Raw genomic sequence first — 21,478 nt, 5'->3', positions numbered from 1 at the left:
TTAGTGACCAATATAACCACTTTCATATTGGCATGATAGTGCGCGCAAGAATCGTCTTATTATGCCTTGAATCGTTGAAAAACTTGAGTTTTAATCCCTACAAAAACCTGCAGAGGAAATGTCGTGGCCAAAACATCGGACATGCAGGTCCGTGCCCAAAAACATAAATCAGAACATCATTCGGAACTCCTCGGCCATTTTCCAAACAACCTCGGATGTTTGCCGGTACATCAGTAGAAGTAGTCCGTAAACAATTAAATAATAGTATTAATTGTAGTGTTTTAACGTGTACCTTGTATGTCTGAATTTAAATTTATTGCCAGTGAAGTGAATTATTGCATAAATAAGATTAAGATTCCAAAGAGTAAAGTTTAAGTTTAACTGCTAAATTGAAATTACTACGCGATCAACTTGCACCGTACATAAAATGTAAAGATTTCCGACATTGTAAACCGTCCATATACATCCGAGGTTTTTTTCGATGGAAAAAAGCCGAGGAGTTCCGAATCTCAAAACATAATCAGAATCCTGAATGGCAATACGTTACTATAGAAACATTCAATACCACGGACAACTGTGTCAAAATCTATTAATTAATACGGCTAAAAAGTCGAATAATGGTTTCTAAACCGTAACATTTTTTTCTATTAAAACTTGTGTACTGTCTTTAACGTTATTATATGAAACTACTGAACCAAATTATGTTTATTTACATTGTGTGTGTGTGTGTGTGTGTGTGTGTGCGTGTGCGCGCGCGTGCGTGCGTGCGTGTGTGTGTGTGTGTGTGTGAATTCTACATACGTATTACCTACTAATTGAACCCAGTTTATGTAAGTGAATAAAACAGGTAACAGGTTATGCCACATCTTATAAGTTCGGGAAAGTTACCTTTTTTGTATGTTTTGCATTGTGGACATTTGTAAAACACCAAAACTCATGAGGGTGTCATTCTTCTTTTTGGAACTCCGGATTCCAAGCCATTTTTAGCCATTTTCCGGATCCTGAGGTTAGGTACGCCAGATTCCAATAATATAGCAAACTGGATTCGCGGATTCCAGAAGAAAACCAGGTAACACAAATTATAGTTATTAACGGACTTTCATTAAGAAATAAATCGTGAATATGGCAACAATTTCCCGGGGCAGGGCCTTAATACATTTAAGCCCCTGTTATTGTTTTACTTCTACAATTTATCTATTATACTTTATCTATTTGGGGAAGAAAGAATAAAATTCGGATAAACATGTGTTCTTATTTATTACATAAATTTACGACAGACTAAACTTGTAAAGGTTACACACCACTATTATCAAAACGGATGGAATCACAGATTGCCCATATATAGAACATCCCCCCCCCCCCTAATTTACGACGAGATGCAGATCCGGGTTGCCTCAATAAACACAATACAATTAGCACAGCATAATAGTGTACCAAGAATCAACTGACGTGATGGCGCTATTGACTAACACAAATATAATTGCCAATGAAATATGATCATTCCAAAGACGACAGGCATACAGCAAATTTAAATATACCGGCAATCATCTCCATAAGGTAAAAAAAAAACATTAAGGACTGGAAGATGGTAAACAAAAAATGTTAATTTTAATACAGACAAAATTAAATAGCAGGAGAAATATTCTGTTCTTCAAAAAATACTCTGCATTATCAAATCCAACAAAAAAAAATGACATTCATAGTGATCCTTGCGTGAATTAATTCGTAAAAAAATGTTAAAACGTTATGTCGATCTCCCGATGGTAGATTCCGTATTACGGTTATAAAAGTATGCACGCCTAGCGGCTTATAGCATTGTTTTAAGTATTATTATCTATTTTATATTTGCGTTCTAACAACCGGAGTTCAGTTTTGGGACAGAAACACTAACAGCGTATTGAACTGAAAACGACTGGTGTATTTAGCACATGTCATAACTTATTTTGAAATAGACTGGTGCAATTGCATCCAAGTCAGAATATATTGTATGATTACAAAATAAGATATGTTATAGGTAAAAGTCCAATAAAGTTGGGCGCATAGGTAAGTCTTTAGGACACTTAACATACGGAACATGGATGTTGAGTGGAAGAGGGGAGGTGGGGAAAATCGACAGCGAATTTGCTGTGAGCTTTCTGCGTAGTTCCTTCTTCATATATTCGTCATCGCGCTGCGTTTGTAATAATTTTGTCCACGAAGAAAATAATTCAACTACTGTGTGGTTTTTAATGTTATCTTGGTCACAGCTAATTTCAGGTATAATGTAAACCACCATAAGTCTCACTTGAATTTTGAAACTTTAACCTGCTTAGAAATATTAACATTTTTAACTGTACAAATGAAACGATATTATAAAGACAAAAACTATTCAAATTTTATTATGAGATTTACATGCATAGCTGAAGTAAAAATAGCATTGAGAGTTTAAATTCGTAATTGATCATGACATTGTACAAGTGAGGTTCTGCATACATTTATCGTGGCGGCGGAATATACTCTTCGCGGATTTCCCAATTTCAGGAAACTGTATAAAACACATCAAGAGTAGGTTATTGGTCCCAGTTTTCACTCTCAATGATATTACGTTGCATCATTTTATGACTTTTGAAACACATACCCACTTTTCATACATAGCCACGTGTTTGTGTTTTCTTCCTTGGACAATACATAAATTCACTTCCGCATAACTTAACCCAGCAATAGACTTTACAAGCTGAACATTGATCTTGGACGATACATTTATTCACTTCCGCGTAACTGAAATAGCAGCTGCATCAATGCTCGCACATGCATGCTTATGCTGTGTTCGTTTTGTTTCGGTTTCCGTTGAAAAAAAATGCAGGATATACAATGAGACGTTTAGTGTACCTATTAAAAACATGTTAACTCAATTTCTTACATTATCAAGATCAGAATATTTTTATTAATGAAAATATTGTTAATTAAGGTGACGCGAGTATGAGTCTGGCTCCTCCTGATCACTTACATTGTTTGATGTCGCCAAAGTTGTCCATTGGATTATTATTATTATGTACTATTATCTATTGACGATGCATTATACTGTTTTTTGGTCAATTGAATAGTTGAATAATTGAATCGCTACCAGCGTCTTGTTTTTTTGCCTTCCTATTTGGTATGGCTATTTAGAAGGCGAACACATGATTTGGGGGGTCACTTGGTCTCTTTAATCAACGACGAAATAACTTTGTTTTCTGCAATCTTGAGGTCTAAAATATGATAGAATTGTGCCGTTTTCATATGTCGTATTATAAAATTATCAAAATAATTAGAACAATATAGAACTTGTGTCGACGTCATTTTTGATGCCAGTTTAACTAATGCTTTTGTTTTTGACAAACGCATATTTTAAACATAGATAAGTTTAGTCAAGTATTACACATTTGTTTGTTGATTACTGACGTATATTTTCTAGCTAAGATAATTACAGGCAATCCATGGCATATTTGAGTAGTATATTTGAATCTTCAGACATCAGAGGATCAAAGCAGGAATTGATTTCAGTGTTCCGAAGACACATTGGAGTGATATTCAAAATCCCTTCCCTTCTCTCCTAACACCAACATTCTCGTTATCAACAACAACGACATAGATCAGCTTCGTTTTATGCATCATCCCCAAAAATGTTCAACAGGAAAACTTCTAAAAAGGATCATCTTTAAAGTACTTGTTTTGTAAAGAAAACATAGTCTTCGTGCAATTGATCTATATGATACAACTACTCGAAAACCATAAGTGATTTTTTGCATATAAAAGTGCACTGAAATCATTAACCAGTTTATGTATAGCAATCGCATACAGGGGTTTTGAAGACTTTTGTGTAAATATGTTTAATAGTTTTCACTTGAGATTCAAGTTCGCTAGAAAGTTTACTGATACCGAGTCTCGATGTTGCCTTGGGTGACCCAGTATTATCGTAATCGTCGGGCCATTTTCCAGAGCGAAAGTCTGAATGTGATCCACTACATCTAATATATCAATTGTTCATTGAATCAATCAAGTTATATTTCACTTCTATCACTTTGTGCTTTTCCAATTTTGCAGATGTATCTCTGTATGATACGACACGTGTACAATTTTGACCTTTTTCGTCAGTCTGGGGAAGTTTTCGTTTATATCAAAAGACATGAATTCAATTGATCTCTTTAATATTGCTAGTGCATTTGGTGATGCCCTTTCTTTTCAGTTTGACACTTTTGAACTACTTTCTTGAACCTTTTTATGTCGAACCTCTTCAAAGCCACGTGCTTTGTGTTGGACTCGTAATTTCATCAGTTACTTCTTCAATGTCAGAAAGGACTCCTCTATTTTTACGTGAATCCGTTCTTTTCACAGCAGTTTTTTCAGCATCGTTTAACATTTCGTTTAGATTATAGTCGTGTTTCAGGAAGTGATTAATCTCTTGTATTTTCTTACTTCTTAAATTTAATCTGTCTGTAGCCCTTATTCCTGTCGGCCTTTTAAATACTTCCGCCTCTTCATGGAAGCTGTGGAACGATGACAGTAAACTGTCAGTGTCACTAAGCTCTGGTCTTTCTGATGTCGTACTCATATCAGTGTCAGTTTCGAAGAAGCTTTCTCTTTGCCTCGTACCCTTGTTGCGCCTATGATATGTACAGAAGCAGCATTGTAGTATCGTATGGCATTCTACGTCTGCTAGACAGGAGGCTATATGAGAATATTGCTTGTTCAGACAATCCTTTAAGTCTTCAATATCTTTCCGCTGATCTGATGACTCCTTAATGTGTTCAATAATACATTCCCAAAATTGAGGACATAAATTATGTGGGCTCTCAGCTTGTACTATCTTTTCATACAGATCATCCTGTATCATTTCTTTGCTGAGAAGTTCATCTGCAATATCTCTTATGTCTACTGTAGCTTTCATGATGCAGATCAAACACTTCCTGGTGGCTTTCGTTTTTGAAATCTGTTCAAGAGATTCATTTACCTTTTTCACAATGTGAGCATTTAAAGTCTCCTCTTTTAAAACATTTAGAAACTGTAGAATAACATGAGGTGCTTTGTTCTTTATTTTGACCATCAATAACCTACACTTATCCTTTGGTGTCGACCGAGATCTAATACTGTGGTACTCTTCATCGTTTATGCAACTTTCTTCAACTAATCTGTCTAGGACCTCTCCTCCCTCTAGTGACAAATCATCCACAAACGTGCACAGATTTACTTTGATAGCTTGTTGAAGGTGTTGCAGCTGCCTGATGTCAAGGTCGCAAAAGGACAAAGCTGAAATAAAATATAGTTGTAAACAGGCAAATCATACACCTTTAATTTCTCGTCTTGTTGGTGTTTTATTTTGTAATGGGGCGTTTGTTTGTATAATAATATATACAAAACAGTAACATTATTTTCATAAGCTTAAGTACAATATTACATCTTTTCATGCTGGAAATAAAGTGCTTATGAATTGTAAAGAGCTAACACAGCAATACAATAACTAAATAAGTTACAAAAGGTAAACCTGGATTTTGGGACGACATTGATAATACTGCACTCTTTTTAAAATTTTCGTTCAATATTATGGTTAACTATATCATATGTACGTTTTCGCGTAGCTGGAAGGCTCGTTCTGTGTTTTGGCACTCTTGCAGTTTTCAGTAATATTTCAACCTTTTTGTTTATTTCTTTAACTTGTGCTTCTATAGTGCACAGCTTGTCGTCTACGGTTCTTTTCCATTGCTGAAAAAGATAAACTCACCGGGAAGTTTATCATCACCATTGGTAATATGATAATTTTGTGACACTTTATGTATTTTCTATACATGCATGATTTTTACATCTCTGTTATAGGTATTTACTTTTTAAGTTTCAGTAAAACATTTAAAGACAGAGAACTACCAGTATTGATAACTTTTTGTGTGAATATACATTAAATTTCTGCGTCAAAATGTATTTAAAACTACTATATTGTTATGATTTTATTTCCAAGATGTTCTTAAAAAACCTTACCTCTATTGAAGTATTTGAAGTCGCCATTTTTGTCTTTAGTATTCCGCACATTCAAACACAGTTATTAAATGATTCCAAACGGAACATTGATTAAGAAGTACATTGATAACAATTTTGTGCTGTGTTTATATCAAAAGTGATATCAGTTAACTTATTTAGTTATTCTTAGTCATTTATACCGAAATCACAGCTGAACTCAAGTGGATTATAAACTATATGTTATTTGAATGTGAAACTTGAATCTGCTTGGTAAGACGTATCCATTGAGACCGATTCATGTGTATACACCGAATACATGATAGAGGTTGTATTGTTATATGCATTTTGAATATGCCTCCTTCAAATAATTCCATGAATAAATGGACTGTTTGAAACTGTATTTTCTTAAATATAAACAAAAATCAGCAGTTAAGTTATTTCGGACTAATTTCTTTAAAAAAAAGGATGTTCCCGAAAAGGATACGTAGAGTCTTATCAAAATCATATCAAATAATCATTAGTGTGAAAAAGCAGAACTCAACACACGGCAAAAGCATATGGATTGGGATCAGTAAAAGACATATATGGAATTAGATGGATTTTTTAATATGTTGTGATATATTGTCACTGTAGGATCACAGGGGCAGGGTGCGTTGTTTCGCCACATCCCCATGACCACGCCCCACCAAAACATGTATATATACATTCCAAGGCTTGTTAATAATGATTGGAGAACTATTACAAGTAATAACTAACAATAATTATGTGTTTATACAAATATTCTATAATTGTTGTAAAGGGTGACGACTTGCATCTGTACATTTGTTTATTATCCCTATATTTGCTGAGATGACCATGTTCAAGAGGCCATAACTTTGCCAAATCTCAACCAAACTCAACAATATTCGGGTTTCCTTGAAGAGTTGCTATCAATCTTGAAGAAAATGTACATATGTACCGAAAATAAATGTCATTTCAAACCAGAGATGCAAAGACATGCTTCTCGAAGAACCATCTACCCGCTAATTATTCCCCGCCGAATCGAAGATTTCGGGAGGGGGATATTGTTTTGACGTTGTCCGTCCGTCATTCCGTCCTTCCGTCCGTCCGTCCGGTACCATATCTTGGTAGGCATTGATCAGAAAATGTTCAAACTTGGTCAGATCTTTCCCCTTGATCATATCTCGACCACTTTTAAAAGTGGGTCCCATGGGTCAAAAACTAGGTCACTAGGTCAAATCTTAAAAAATCTTTGGAACATACTAGAGGCATTATACATGGTCAAATATTCACGAAACTTTATCAGAAAGTTTTTCTTGATGAACTCTTGGTCGTAAATACAACTGGGTTACATATGATCGAAAATTAGGTCACAAGGTCATATCTTAGAAAAATCTTGCCCAAAACCATATCATGGTAATGATTTGTCAATTTATGTTCAAAATTGGTCATGATGTACCCCTTAAAGAAATATGGACCACTTAAAAAAGTTGGTCACATGGTGTCAAAAACTAGGTCAGTTGGTCAAATCTTAGAAAAATCTTTGGAAAATACTAGAGGCATTATACATGGTCAAATATTTATAAAACTTAATCAGAATGTTTTCCTTGATGAAATCTTGGACTTATTTAAAACTGGGTCACATATGATTTAAAATTAGGTCACAAGGTCAAATCTTAGAGTATTTTTGCCCGGAATGGAAATGATTGGTCGGAATATGTTCAAACTTGGTCATGATGTACCCCTTGATGAAATATGAACCACTTGGAAAAGTGGGGCATGTGGGTCAAAAATTAGGTCACTAGGTCAAATTTTAAAAAAAATGAAAGAGGCAATATGATTGGTCTTATATTCATGAAACTTGATCAGATTGTTTCCTTGATGAACTCTTGGACATGTTTTAAACATGTGATTAGAAATTAGGTCACTAGGTCAAATCTTTAAAAAATCTTGTCCGACTATTTTATGGTGGTGATTGGTCTGATTAAGTTCAAACATGGTCACAATGTTCTCTTAGGTTGAATTTCGACTACGTTTTAAAAGTGGGTTAATGGTTCAAAAATGAGGTCACTGAGTCAAATCTTAAAAAAACCTTGTGGACACTCTAGAGGCTATATTTTTTGCATATATCTGGACTAATCTTCATGATCTTGATCTGTTCAGAATGTTTGCCTTAATGAAATCTTAGATTAGTTTGGAACTGGATAACATGGAGTCATAAACTAGCTTTCTTGGTCAATTCTAAATGTTACATTATATACAACATATATATATATATATATATAAATATTGTATATAACACTTGACTTAGCCCAATCAGGCGGGGGATATCAATTCAACGAAATTGCTTGTTTCATCCAAGTTTTAAGACTAAAAATGCATTAGCCCGCAATGGCATCATCAATTCATTACAAGCACCATAAACTGATCAAAATACATGCAAAATGGTTTTCAAATGTCGTGGATGTTGCATAACAACCCAACCTGGGCCTGTCTGTTGGATATGTATGCGTAATATTAACAGGCACAAGTTCTTAAAGCGATATTTTTTAATAGTTTATTTTTTAAGACGCACCAACCCGTTTGCTGTTGCTTATTAAAAAGAAAAGAACCTTAACACAAAATCGTCATCTTTTTAAACTCAGTAAAGTTGAAAATCAGACCGAAATCGATAGATTTTATTCGATTGTCTGTATCGACCATATTTTCAGTATTTATAAATAGAACGGAAATTTATCAGACTAAATCTTATCACAGAATAGGAATATTTTTACCATATATGTTTTGATATATAAACAGCCTTCACTGTAAACTAGAAAACTGGCACAAATTGAAACTTCAGTTTTCTAAGTTTTTCTATTTTCGATATAGAAACCTCTCGCCTCGAAAGGATACAATAAATGAATAGTTTGGTTGGTCTTTTTCGACCGACCATGGCACAAAAATACTCGAATCATAAATTATTGGCCACTTCAGTGACCATATATTTTTGTCATTTTTAATTACGAAACTAATTTGGAAGGATGCAACAAAATAAGCCCTCGTAAAGCTATACAAGATATTTATAAATTGTGGCCTTACATGTAAATCTGAAAGAACCAAGGTTTAAAAGATTTCAATTATGTACAAAATTCAGTTTAAATTTATTACTAGTAGTAGATCATTATTCATTAGTAGGGCAAAATAAAATGAAAAAAATAAATATCTTACAAATAAAACTGAACAAAATGTAGCACTTCCAAGTTTAACTGAAAAGTTCATATGTATCATTGGTTTGAGTGCTAACAAGTCTGTCTTGAAACATTTCACAAGCTAAGTTGAAGCTTCACTGAAATACCATGCAATTTAAATGAAATGTTTTTAATATGTTCCGTTTGTTTAGGTTAATGAAATACTCAACACTCGAGCTGTGTTTGTGTGTATACTTAAAGTGAAACTTACTACAAGTCCAACATGGAACAAAATGCAGAAACACCCCTAATATGGAACCGACTGGACCGCGCACTACACCCCCCCCCCCACACACACACGTAATACACCCACGCGCGCACACATACACCCATGAACGTGGTGGCGTGCACACATACACGCACACGTATACTTGCATACACGCACGCACACACAAACACGAGCATGCCCACAAACACACACATACAGTACACGCATGGCAAGGATCATCTACATTTACTACTATATTTCTTTATAATAGTCCATCATTTTTAGGTGCTGTGGACCGTTGTTACTAATTTACGACTACTTTGTATATCTAAAAAGAAATGTGAAACGAATTAAAAGACAATTCACAAAAAACTATGCCGTATCTGTTTGGCTCATGCCAAGGGCAACAAATCGAGTATGATGCTCTAAGTTATAGAAATGCAAAGTACATCCTCATTTTCAGTAACCTTTAGGTCTAAAAGGTTGACTTATGTCATTTTGTTATGTCCTATTGGAAAAGTATCAGAATTATCTTGATGTCATTATTGACGGCAGTTTAACTGATGGCTTTTTACAAACAAATCATGTTGAATAAATAAGTTAAGTAGAACACACCATTTTATATTGCCTTTGCCACATTTAGACTTTCTAAGACGATCCTTTGAGCATTTGTTTAGTAAAATATGTAAATCTTAAGACGACAAACGGTCATACCATGAGCATGTTGCAATCTCGAACTATAATATTTAATTGGCCAGTGAATCGATTTCGAAGTTTTAAAGACCTGCTCGCGATTTAATCGAAATCCCATCTTAAGTCTTTAAGATGTGCTTACACGTACAAGTTTTGATATAAACCAACGCTGATGCGAGTAGAATAACTTTTTTGAAAATTCCAGCTAAAATGACACCTAAATTCAACATCCTCGTTATCAACATTAACAGTAACAGCAACAAAAACAACATCGATCAGCAGCATTTTATGCATTTTATGCCTCCTCCTAAAATATAACATATCACAACAGGAAATCTACTGAATATCATAATTTTAAACATGTTATACATGTTATAACCGAAAACATAATCTGCATTTTAGTTTATCTTTAAGATAATTGCAAAAACACACACAATGGTTTGCTGCGAAGTAAAAGGTTATACATAATTTCTTCATCAGTTTATGGATAACTATTGCATACCACTAAGAATGCTTAGAAGCTTTTTCTGTTAATAAACTTATCATAGTTTTCACTCTAGATTCAGTGTCGCTAGAAATCTTACTGGCACCGAGTATGGAGGTCGCCTTTGTTGACCCTTTATTATCTCTATCGTCACGCCTTTTTCCAGAGCGAAAGTTTGAATGTGATCTACTAGTATTAGCAGATTCATCGTTTATTGAGTCGATCAAGTCATATTTCACTGCACTTATATCGTGGTCCAGTTTTGCAGATGTATCTTTGTATGACATGGCACGTGGACCATTCTGACTTATGTCATCACTCTGTGAACATTTGTCGTCGAGTTCACCATGCAAAGCTTCAATTGATGTCTGTGGTGTATTTTCTTTATAATGTGCACCATTAGATTGACTGCTATAAATTACCTTTTCAGGTTGATCTTTTTCTTGAACATTTTCATGTCGAACCTGTTTTAAGCGACGGGGAAAGGGAGTTTTTTTGCGCTGGACCCGTCTTTTCATCTTCAACATCTTCAAAAAGGACTACTCTATTTTCACATGAAACAATTTGTTTTACACCAGTTTCTTCAGCTACATTTAGCATCTCGTTTGGCTTATAGTCGTGTCTCAGGAAGTGATTAGCTTCTTGTATTTTTATTTTTCTTAACGTTAATCTGTCTGTAGACCTTTTTTCTTTAGGCCTCATGGTAACCTCCTCCTCTTCATGATAACTGTGGTAAGATGACTGTAAACTCTCAGTGTCACTAAACTCTGATCTTTCAGATGTCGCACTAGTATCAGTTTCAGTTTCGAAGTAACTTTCTCGTAGCCTTTTGCCCTTGTTACGCTTGCGATATGTACAAAAGCAATATTGGAGTATCGTATGACATTCTACGTCTGCTAGACGTGACGCTATATGAGAATATTGCTTGTTCAGACAATCAACTAAGACTTGAAAATTTTTCCGTTGATCTGACGAATCCTTTACGTGTTTAATAATACATTCCCAAAATTGTGGACATAAATTCTGAGGGCTCTCAGCTTGTACTATCTTTTCATACAGATCATCTTGTATCATTTCTTTGCTGAGAAGTTCATCCGCAATATCTCTTATGTCTACTGTAGCTTTCATGATACAGATCAAACACTTCCTGGTGGCTTTCGTTTTTGAAATTTGCCCAAGAGATTCATTTACCTTTTGCACAATGTGAGCATTTACAGACTGCTCTTCTAAAACCTTTAAAAACTTTTGGATTACATGAGGAGCTTTGTTCTTTATTTTGACCATCAATAACCTACACTTATCCTTTGGTGTCGATCGACATCGAATGCTGTGGTACTCTTCATCGTTTATGCAACTTTCTTTAACTTGTCTGTCTAGGACCTCTCCTCCCTCTAGTGACAAATTATCTACAAACGTGCACAGGTTTACTTTGATAGCTTCCTGAAGGTGTTGCAACTGTCTGAGGTCAAGATCGGGAAAGTCCAAAGCTGAAGATGAAATAAATTAGACTTAGTAGACGTTTGCTTCTGTTAATTCAAATTTCTCAAAATGATGTATTATGGTGTTAATGTTGTTTTATGTTTACATACATTTATTGTTTATGCAAAAAAAAACATTCGCTCTGTCTTAACTATATATATATATATATATATATATATATATATATATATATATATATATATAGTATTTACAAGCGAGCTATTTTGTACAAATTTGTTGAATTAATGAAATCGCAAAATATAGTCGAAATAAGAAATCTAAGTAAATACATAAACCAAGCATTTCTTTTAAGAAATTCTGTGATCAATAATATGATCTAGTCTATATAAAAATATATGACATTAGCCTCCCCAATCCCTATTATCCTGGTATTGCATATATTAAGCATTTACATTTAGTTTAGATATTTACCATTTGTATAAAATAATAAGCAATATAATGTTTTATCTGTGTTTATTTTTTTTTCTCTTTTCGTTCTTATTTTGCCATCTATCATTGTGACCATAATAATTATTATTTGGCATATCATGTTTTGACAAGAAACTGTTATTTACATGTTTACGACAATAAACAACTCTGTCTGTCTGTCTGTCTGTGTGTCTGCTAAAAGAGACATGTCCAGGGTTTAGAGGGCCAGACATCGAAGACATATATTTTATGTAAAATGTAAACAAAATGCTTGTAAAAAAGATAAAACATCATCAAAAGTTTAAAAAAGAGCTTTATTGTTATATCTACACTATCACAAATTGACTTTTGTTTTAGTTTTTTGTCTCAGAATCAGCTGATTTTGGCATCAATGCATTCAATTCAGTCATATGAGATAACTCACTAAATGACAGATCTCAATTTTTTGGAAAACCGCCGAAAAACTCATTTTTCTTAAAGCGTTACTAACGCTTTTAGCCATAAAACACCACTTTTCGAAAGTAAATACATCTACAGTTCGACATAAAGAACATAGGAAATGTGGGAAATTCGACCACAGGGTCTGAAACACGAGGTCGACATAGCGAAAAAGTCGAGATAAAAAAATCGACACAAACAGATTTATTTTATATAGAATAAGAAGGAATAAATTCGGGACCGGAAGAAAAAGTCGACACAACCGGAAAGTCGACATATCCGACGTCGACATAGCGAGTCTGGACTGTATTAAAAACTTGGATCAAATCTTTATTCAGCCTTCTTATAGCACTGGTTTCCAGATATTTACGCAAAAAGTGGCTCATTTTAAGATAAAAAAAGTTGTCAAAACGGGCACTCTATGAAAGTGAGAGTTTCTATGTTATATTTAGGCAAAGGTTTGCATATAGCTGATGCGGTGGTTCGATGTTTTTTTTGGGGCCCCATAAAACTAACAACGTGAATTCAATAATTATTTTTTCCCGGCTATGATAACCTAAATGCAAATAAATGATTGCGCTCGGTGTCCGTATGTTCGTAGTTCGATGTCACTGTTCGTGAGTGACAAAACAAGCTAATTACAATTCATTGCAATTGTAATATATATATATGGTATAAGTTTTGCATGTTAAATATTGTTTCAGCTTTGTTTCGTTGTTGAAAAATATACTTGTTTGAAGTCTGTAAATCGCCTTAATAAGTAGAAGTTAGATGACATGAAGTAACAATTTAATGATTAAGATTAGGATGAGTGAGGTTATCTAACTGTTATAATACTAGTACTACCACATTGGCTAGCTTATTTTAACGCAAATTCTGACGCAGGGAGTGTGTATCAAATGATTGGCAGCAGGCGGACGTTTAAACACCTGCGAAAGTTGAAATTCTTAATCATTAAGTTCATGATTGCCTATATGCAAATTCATTGGCTTAAAATTGTTGTATTCTTATAAGAGATTAAGGAACTTAACATACTATATGTACGAAGGTCACGTTGAAGCAGATCGTAGGAGCACATTTCAGAAATGATCTTAATCACAAACAATCGATATACTCTACTGACCGCCACTTTACAGAATCAATATTTCTTATATTCCCTGAATCTGCGAAAATCTAAGCGAAACTACTTGATTTCACAGCATCTGTTTTCATTGCTGTCTCTCTTTTTGAAAGGAATCAAAGTTCTTCATGAAACACATTTCTTAGTGAAATATAAGGAGAGAGGTTATAATATTAGCTTTTCGCTATCTTGTCAATTATAACGATGCTATATCTATAAAACAAGAAAGTCTTACATATATGTTAAAACAATGGCTTTATCGATCTGCAAAATTATCCACTTCGTTTAATTCTCAAAATGTTACAAATAAATTCATTAAACTGTATTCCGTCTCGCACCACTTAAACTCCGTCTTGCACCACCTGCACTCCGCGTCGCACAACTTGAACTCCGTCAGGCACCACTTGAACTCCGTCAGACACAACTTGCACTTCGCGCCGTACTACTTGAACTCCGTCTGGTACCACTTGCACCCCGCGTCGTACAACTTGAACTACGTCTCGCACCACTTGAACTCCGTCTCGCACCACTTGCACTCCGCGTCGTACCACTTGAACTCCGTCTCGCACCACTTGCACTCCGCGTCTTACTAATGGAACTCCGTCTCGCACCACTTGAACTACGTCTCGCACCACTTGAACTCCGTCTCGCACCACTCGCACTCCGCGTCGTACCACTTGAACTCCGTCTCGCACCACTTACACTCCGCGTGGTACCACTTGCACTCCGTGTCACTCCAATTGAACTCCGTCTTGCACCACTTGCACTCCGCGTCGTCCCACTTGCACCCCGCGTCGTCCCACTTGCACTCCGCGTCGTACCACTTGAATTCCGTCTCGCACCACTTGAACTCCGTCTCGTACCACTTGCACTACGCGTCGTACCACTGGAACTCCGTCTCGCACCACTTGTACTCCGTCTCGCACCACTTGTACTCCGTCTCGCACCGCTTGCACTCCGCGTCGTACTCTGGGTCGATCTTCTTTTTATCCGAGTCGTACCACTTGTACTCCGTTTTGTATGATTTGCTCTCAGGGTCGTACCACTTATTCTCCATGTCGTACCAAATGTACTCCGGGTCGTATCAACTTTAGTCTGTGTAGAATTTTTTTTGTCGGTGTTGTTCCACTTGAACTCTGCGTCGTACCACTGCAAGAAAAACGATTTGTAAATCACTGTATAAAACTTTGCTCTTTCTTGACATAGAATTACGCAAATAATGGCTCACCCAAAGACAAAAAATATATAAAAAGTTGTCAAAACGTTCATTATGTGGGGGTGCACCTTCAAAACTGCACTCTAACAGATATACCATTTTTATTTTTATTTTATTTTTGTCTTAGAAACAGCATTTTGTTTCGTAAATATCTGCAAAACAATGATTTCTGACAAAAATCAGATCGTAGATTTTTATATTTCCGTTCGAAAATAATGTTTTATGACTTAAACCGTAACTAACCTTACTAACGGTTTAAGAAAATGCATACAACATCAGTTTTTGAACTTAAATATAGAAATCTGCGATATATTTTTTTAGAAAATGCATACAACATCAGTTTTTGGACTTAAATATAGAAATCTGCGATATATTTTTTGTCAGCATTCTTATTTAACTGTTTTCCATGGATTTTCGCAAAAATTGGCTCGTTCCTAGACAAAAAATAAAAAAAAGTTTTTAAAACGCTCAATCTGTGAGAGTGCAGCTTTAAAATTGTTCTAAAAGAATAAATTTAAATCTATTCTCAGAGTTATGAATTACCGGACCCGCAACTGCCACCTTTGGTATAAATGCAGTAAAAGACTGTCGCATCATAACTTTTATCAATGTTCATAATTAATTAAGCTGTATATTTAAAGTGACACTTTTTTCAAAATCAATACATACACATGTAAAACAAACAGAAATTGTGAGTTATAAGCTTTTTATTACTTCCTAAATAACGCATTTATGGAAAATATGAATTACTGATAACAATATTGAAACTGTGTATCTAATACATGAAAACACAAAAAATATTAAATGATTTACTGTGATGTACTATCGTCCCATAAGGTAGGAATATCGTGTTTTCTGCACCTTTCTTTAAATTAAACTCAGTGTTCTTCATAAGAACCATTGTTTTCGACATTTATTCATCATTTTGGTGTATTAAAGCAATTATATTTATTGTGATAAATCTTATTTGGGAGTAAGAGTGCATCTTTAATACATACATTTGGGAAGTTCCAACTACTGTCTCCGATCTGCAGTTGCATACGTTATGACTGTCACACGAGCCTCCCTGTCTGTTCAGAAGGTAACAATGGTCCTCACAAACCCGTCCTCTCATAAACGTGCACGTGAACCTCTTCACTCCTGTATAAAAAATGGCTGTACTATTTTACACGTTACAAATATGACCCACTTATGAACGAGCGACCCATACAATATCGTTAAAGCATAAATTTTTGTTTAATATCACAAATTAAATGAAAAGTTCGACTAGCAAAACCAATTAAACTTTTAAGGTTGTCCGGTTAGCGCAGTGGTAGCGCACTCGCTTCTCACTTAGGCGGACCGCGTTCGATTTCCGGCCTGGTCGCATGTGAGTTTGGATTGTGGTCACTAAGCCGGACAAGTGGGTTTACTCCGGGTACTCAATTATTATCTACAGTCAGCGAAGGATCTTAGACTGACGGTAGGTCGTGACGTACATTGGCACTGGAAGGCTTAAACTCTCATTCCAATTTTCTGGAGGAGAAGAGGCGGAACAGTAGGACTCCTACTCTTCTACACCAACAGCTTTTTTTGTTTGGTGGGAGGGGACTCACGTTACCAAACTTGCGCCTCCTGTTACACCATTTATAACATCATTTTCCGGCCCCAATATCACGAAAATACTTAAGTCTAATCTCAATCTCACTCTCAACTCTTATCATCAAATTACAGCATCATATGATTCAAAATTGTAAATGTTTTACCCTTTTTAAAATTACATTCTCTCATACATGTTGATTAAAAAATTTGGTAAATATTTTATAGAAATAAAAATTGAGAGCAAAAATTGAACTTGAGTCCAATTTACTCACGTACATTTTGTGCTGTAGAATTTTTTTTTTTTAGAATATTGAACAATAATGTTAATCAACATTATATATGTGAGAATGTGCTTTTAAAAATAGTAAAACATTAGTATTATAAATAATGTCATACTGTAATGTGGAAAAATGAGTTGAGAATGAGATTTGACTTAAGTGTTTTCGTGATATTGGGGCCAGGACCCAGACCCCGTTCGCTTGACCAGCCTCGAGAAAGGACACCGTTTTGCTTCTTAATTCTTAATATAGTCTTTAAACGTATTCCCAAGCTATTAATAATATATGTTCGCGGCGTATCCGTGATTTAGGAGTAAAATACCTCGGGTCGCAAGTTCGATCCCCGCCTTACCACACCGGGAGGGACGTTTAACAGCTTTTTATCTTAGAAATGCTAGAACACGACCACTTAACGCCAGCTCCACCACTTATCGGTGGTGCAAAGAAAATGATCTTTCGACACTTCTGTGGTGCAGCTGTGCCTTGTATTTACTCCCACACACTTGAGTATGATTTATATTTTATTTGATAATTTTATTAAAAGGACATATTCGAATATCGGAGAATGTGGTACCGTGTAAGAACACTTTTACTGCAGGTTGGCTGCAATTTCGTTTCAATCCTAAGCTCGTGGCACCATAGTTCGCACAATATTGTAAATAATACAAAAGTGTGTAGAAGTATAAACACTATGCACAGCTACACCACGGAAGTGTCGACATGTCTTTTTCTTCGCACCACCGATAAGTGGTCGAGCTGGTGTTTCGTGGCCATGTAGTTTGCTAATATTGTATGTGAGGCAACTTAGCTGCTTCATAAATTACTTACGGGGGGCTGCATTTGCGGAGACTGCTAGGCAGACCAATCCAACAACGAGCAGAAATTTGGCGTTCATCTTGCAGAAAATTGTAGAACGTTTGAATACATTTTACAATATTTACATTTATTTATATTTTATGTCCAATAATTCGAATTATCAATTGATTAGTATACATAATCCAAGTTATTATAAATAAGCTAACCAGGAAATAATTAATTAAATTTGTTAAATGAATATGTGTACCTGATTAGCTATACATGTGTTATCCAGGAAAGAAATAATACCGTTATGTCAACAGATTCAGTGGCAGTTCCGTATATTATATATATTTTCCGTATATACACAAATCTATATATATATTTTGACTTTATTTACACTTTCATAGTTTACATATACCATTTTCGTATTGCATTATTTCCATACTTTTTTACAAAATATGCCTCTCATTCTTAGAATAAAGAAAACAAATACAATTACAAATTGTTAATTATACGAAGTTACTATTTTTGCCCAATCAAAAACCACATACAATGTGGTTTTTGAAGGCTAATTAGGTTTAATATATATAAGTTTTCGATGATTAATTAATAAGCATGTTTGTTTACATACGTTAAGACCATGAATTCAGCGTTCATAATGTCACGTGGTCCCAGATCAAATTGTGTATATTTTATTTCGTTTCGCGGTCAGACCATATTTCAATGCGGATCTTACTTTTTGTGTTTTACCAAGTAAACCTTCGTGTCCACATTAACGTTACAAATAATGACTCATTAAAAGTCATAATTTAAATACTCGGTATGTCGTTTACGACTGTGTACAAGTTCTCTTTACTATGCTAAAATAGTTTGCTATTTTTGGTAGAGCGAAGTCCATGTGGATCTGGAGTGACCGCGCGCATTGCGCAACATTATTATAGAGGTCTGATCAAACTTTACCGCATTCGGGAGTTCCTGGAAACCGCGGGGTCAAAGTTGAAAGCCCGGGTCACATGACGTCGTGGTGGTAGTGGACGTTTTTTGAAAGGTACACTACTCAGGGGAGTGTACATTAACTCTAGAAGACTGAAGTTGACTACTTTTGGGTTGAGAGTTGTCAGTGGTATAGGTCTCTGCCAATCTGCATAGGTTTAGGCTCGAGCCCCACCTAGGGCAAGTGTTTACTCTCTTTCCAGAAGCATAGACTGAGGGCGATTGATAACAGCGGACAGCTTTCTCCACAAATGATCGTGGGAAATAACGTATGCAAGGAAGATGAATTTCAAATTGAGGACATTTTAAAAAAATATTCGTGTAAAATCAAAGCACTGAAGGTACTGTAGTTGCGACTGGTAAGAAAACCATGCTTGTGTAAATTGAAAAAAAATATGATGACATGATGTAAGGTTGGAGCAAACTGGGTAGCAAATAGAAAGCAAAACGTAGTTTAACAGTAACTTAAAAATGAAAGAAAACTGTATATTAAATATTACATAGTCCTGAAAATATTTATGGATTTATTTTCGCCACATTCGAATTCCGCATGTCCTTAGAAGCTTTCAACAAACACATCTGTAGGCTATATTAAAATACATTCAGTACGTTATTTTAATTACATGTATATCAATGCAAGTGAAATATGACAAAAAGCAAGCTTGATTGCAGGTACAGTGCAACATATCTATAACGACACCTAAATAAAAAGACATTGTCCTTGTTTAAACTAACAAAGATAAATGGACCAAGCTTATGGTATTCGTTACAAGTTTCAATTTATATCAAAATATACTAAAACATGGTCATATTGAAAACAAACGTATGATATTGCCAGATGAATATAAAATTAATATATGCAAGATTTACCAATTTGTTTTTAGTGCGTTTTAATTATATTTTGTGTGTTTTGCCATCGGTATATATTATTTCATACTTCGATGATAAAATATGAAATGACCGAATAAAACAAAAGAAACAGCCATTAGTGAGTTTTATGTTATAAACAATTAAATACGTAGCACTTAGATAAGTCACCGTGATGGGTTTCCTTACATGTGAACTAATTTGCTTTCATTGGACAAATACGTTAATATCAAGTTATGCATTTGCTATACGTGGGAATATAAAGTGTCATTACTCATTAGTACCATACTTATGTATTAAGATTTATGTGAATATCTTTGCATTTGGAGAGATGACCAACCCACAATGTTAAAGTTAACACGTGACTTGACTGACGACGACGGAACTGGTCATTACTGTACGTGTACATCGACTTCTTCAATAAAGAAACTAATCACACTTTAAATTTGTGTATTTATACAGAACACCGTGCTGTGTTTCCGCATTTTTCAACAACCATTTATCTGTGTGATCCGCAAAATTTTATTTATCATATGTCAGCTTACTCGTCCACAATTTAGTGCAACCAATAAAACTACTTTCTTATTGTCTTGATCTTGCACGCAATAACCGCCTTCTTATGCCTAAAAACGTCGAAAAACTCGACTTTTTAAAAGGTTGATATTTGCTAATACATAGTATATACTATAACTTACTGCACTGATAGCTTCGTATAGATAATGTCTTTGCCAAAAAGACATGTCCTATTTGACCACAACATTCAATTTATTACATTAATTCGGTTTGCGGTAACGGTCACTACGACTGTTTAATTCTCGTGTTTTTCACTATTAAATAAATAATCATTTTCGCTTGAATGAGTGATATAATCCTAGTTGCATAGGGTGTGAGCTGTTAACGAAAACGCAACAGTGTAAAGATGATAACATGGCATTACGACAACTAAAGCGCGACAATATGAGAGTACGATGATGATGATAATGCGAAATACTATCGTGTTTTCACCGTCGTACTGTCCCGTTATCATCATCGTACTGTCGTGTTTTCAACATCGTAATATCGCGTTTTCGTTATCGTTGTATCGTACTGTCCCGTTATCATCATCGTACTGTCCCGTTATCAGCATCGTGCAGTCGCGTTATTATCATCGTACTGTCCCGTTATCATCATCGTACTGTCCCGTTATCAGCATCGTACAGTCGCGTTACCACCATCGTACTGTCGCGCTAACATTGTCGTACTGTTGTACTATCATTATCGTACTGTCGCACTATCATTGTCGTACTGTCGCACTATCATTGTCGTACTGTCGCAATATCATTGTCGTACTATCGTGATTTTATAGCACCATCGCCTTTTGAGCTCGGGCCAATACTGCTGACCTCGGACAAATAACTCGGCCAATATGAAATCACCTAACATTATTAATCCGTAAAACTAAACTTAACTACTTGATTTCACAGGGCCTGTTGAGTCTTTTTCATTACTGTTAAACTGTTGAAAGAAATCATACCGTCGCCATGAAACATATTTCTAAGTCTTAGTGGGGAGAGAGGTAATTCTTTTTGCTTTTAGCTATCTCCTCAATTCTAACGATGATTACAGTATGCATATTTTTTGTTGTTTCAATATTTATTTATGAAGATCATAATGCTTTAAGAAAGTCTTACAACATATACGTAACATAAACATAAACA

General features: G+C 35.1%; 2 protein-coding genes across 5 annotated transcripts; both read right to left on the bottom strand.

Annotated features, from left to right (window-relative positions):
* Positions 1–3,607: 3,607 nt before the first annotated feature.
* LOC128209472 (uncharacterized) lies at positions 3,608–6,193 on the bottom strand. Its single transcript, XM_052913515.1, has 3 exons — positions 5,989–6,193; positions 5,583–5,718; positions 3,608–5,265 (listed from the first exon to the last, which is right to left on the bottom strand). Exons 1-3 carry the CDS (start codon positions 6,037–6,039, stop codon positions 4,253–4,255), a joined length of 1,200 nt encoding a protein of 399 aa, XP_052769475.1. The 5' UTR covers positions 6,040–6,193; the 3' UTR covers positions 3,608–4,252.
* Positions 6,194–12,693: 6,500 nt separating this feature from the next.
* Positions 12,694–18,397, bottom strand: LOC128209720 (oviduct-specific glycoprotein-like). Of its 4 annotated transcripts, none has more exons than XM_052913890.1 (4): positions 18,187–18,397; positions 17,952–18,018; positions 16,263–16,404; positions 12,694–15,197 (listed from the first exon to the last, which is right to left on the bottom strand). In XM_052913890.1, exons 3-4 carry the CDS (start codon positions 16,302–16,304, stop codon positions 14,463–14,465), a joined length of 777 nt encoding a protein of 258 aa, XP_052769850.1. In that variant the 5' UTR covers positions 16,305–16,404; positions 17,952–18,018; positions 18,187–18,397; the 3' UTR covers positions 12,694–14,462. The 4 variants fall into 4 exon arrangements, with proteins under 4 accessions (XP_052769850.1, XP_052769849.1, XP_052769852.1 ...); XM_052913889.1 differs by having other exon boundaries at positions 18,228–18,397; XM_052913892.1 differs by lacking the exon at positions 17,952–18,018 and having other exon boundaries at positions 18,187–18,207.
* Positions 18,398–21,478: the final 3,081 nt, after the last annotated feature.

The sequence above is a fragment of the Mya arenaria genome, chromosome 11, assembly GCF_026914265.1.
Source record: "Mya arenaria isolate MELC-2E11 chromosome 11, ASM2691426v1".
Classification (NCBI taxonomy): domain Eukaryota; kingdom Metazoa; phylum Mollusca; class Bivalvia; order Myida; family Myidae; genus Mya; species Mya arenaria.
Note: the sequence above shows the minus strand (reverse complement) of the source record. Positions and strands in the feature narration are given on the sequence as shown.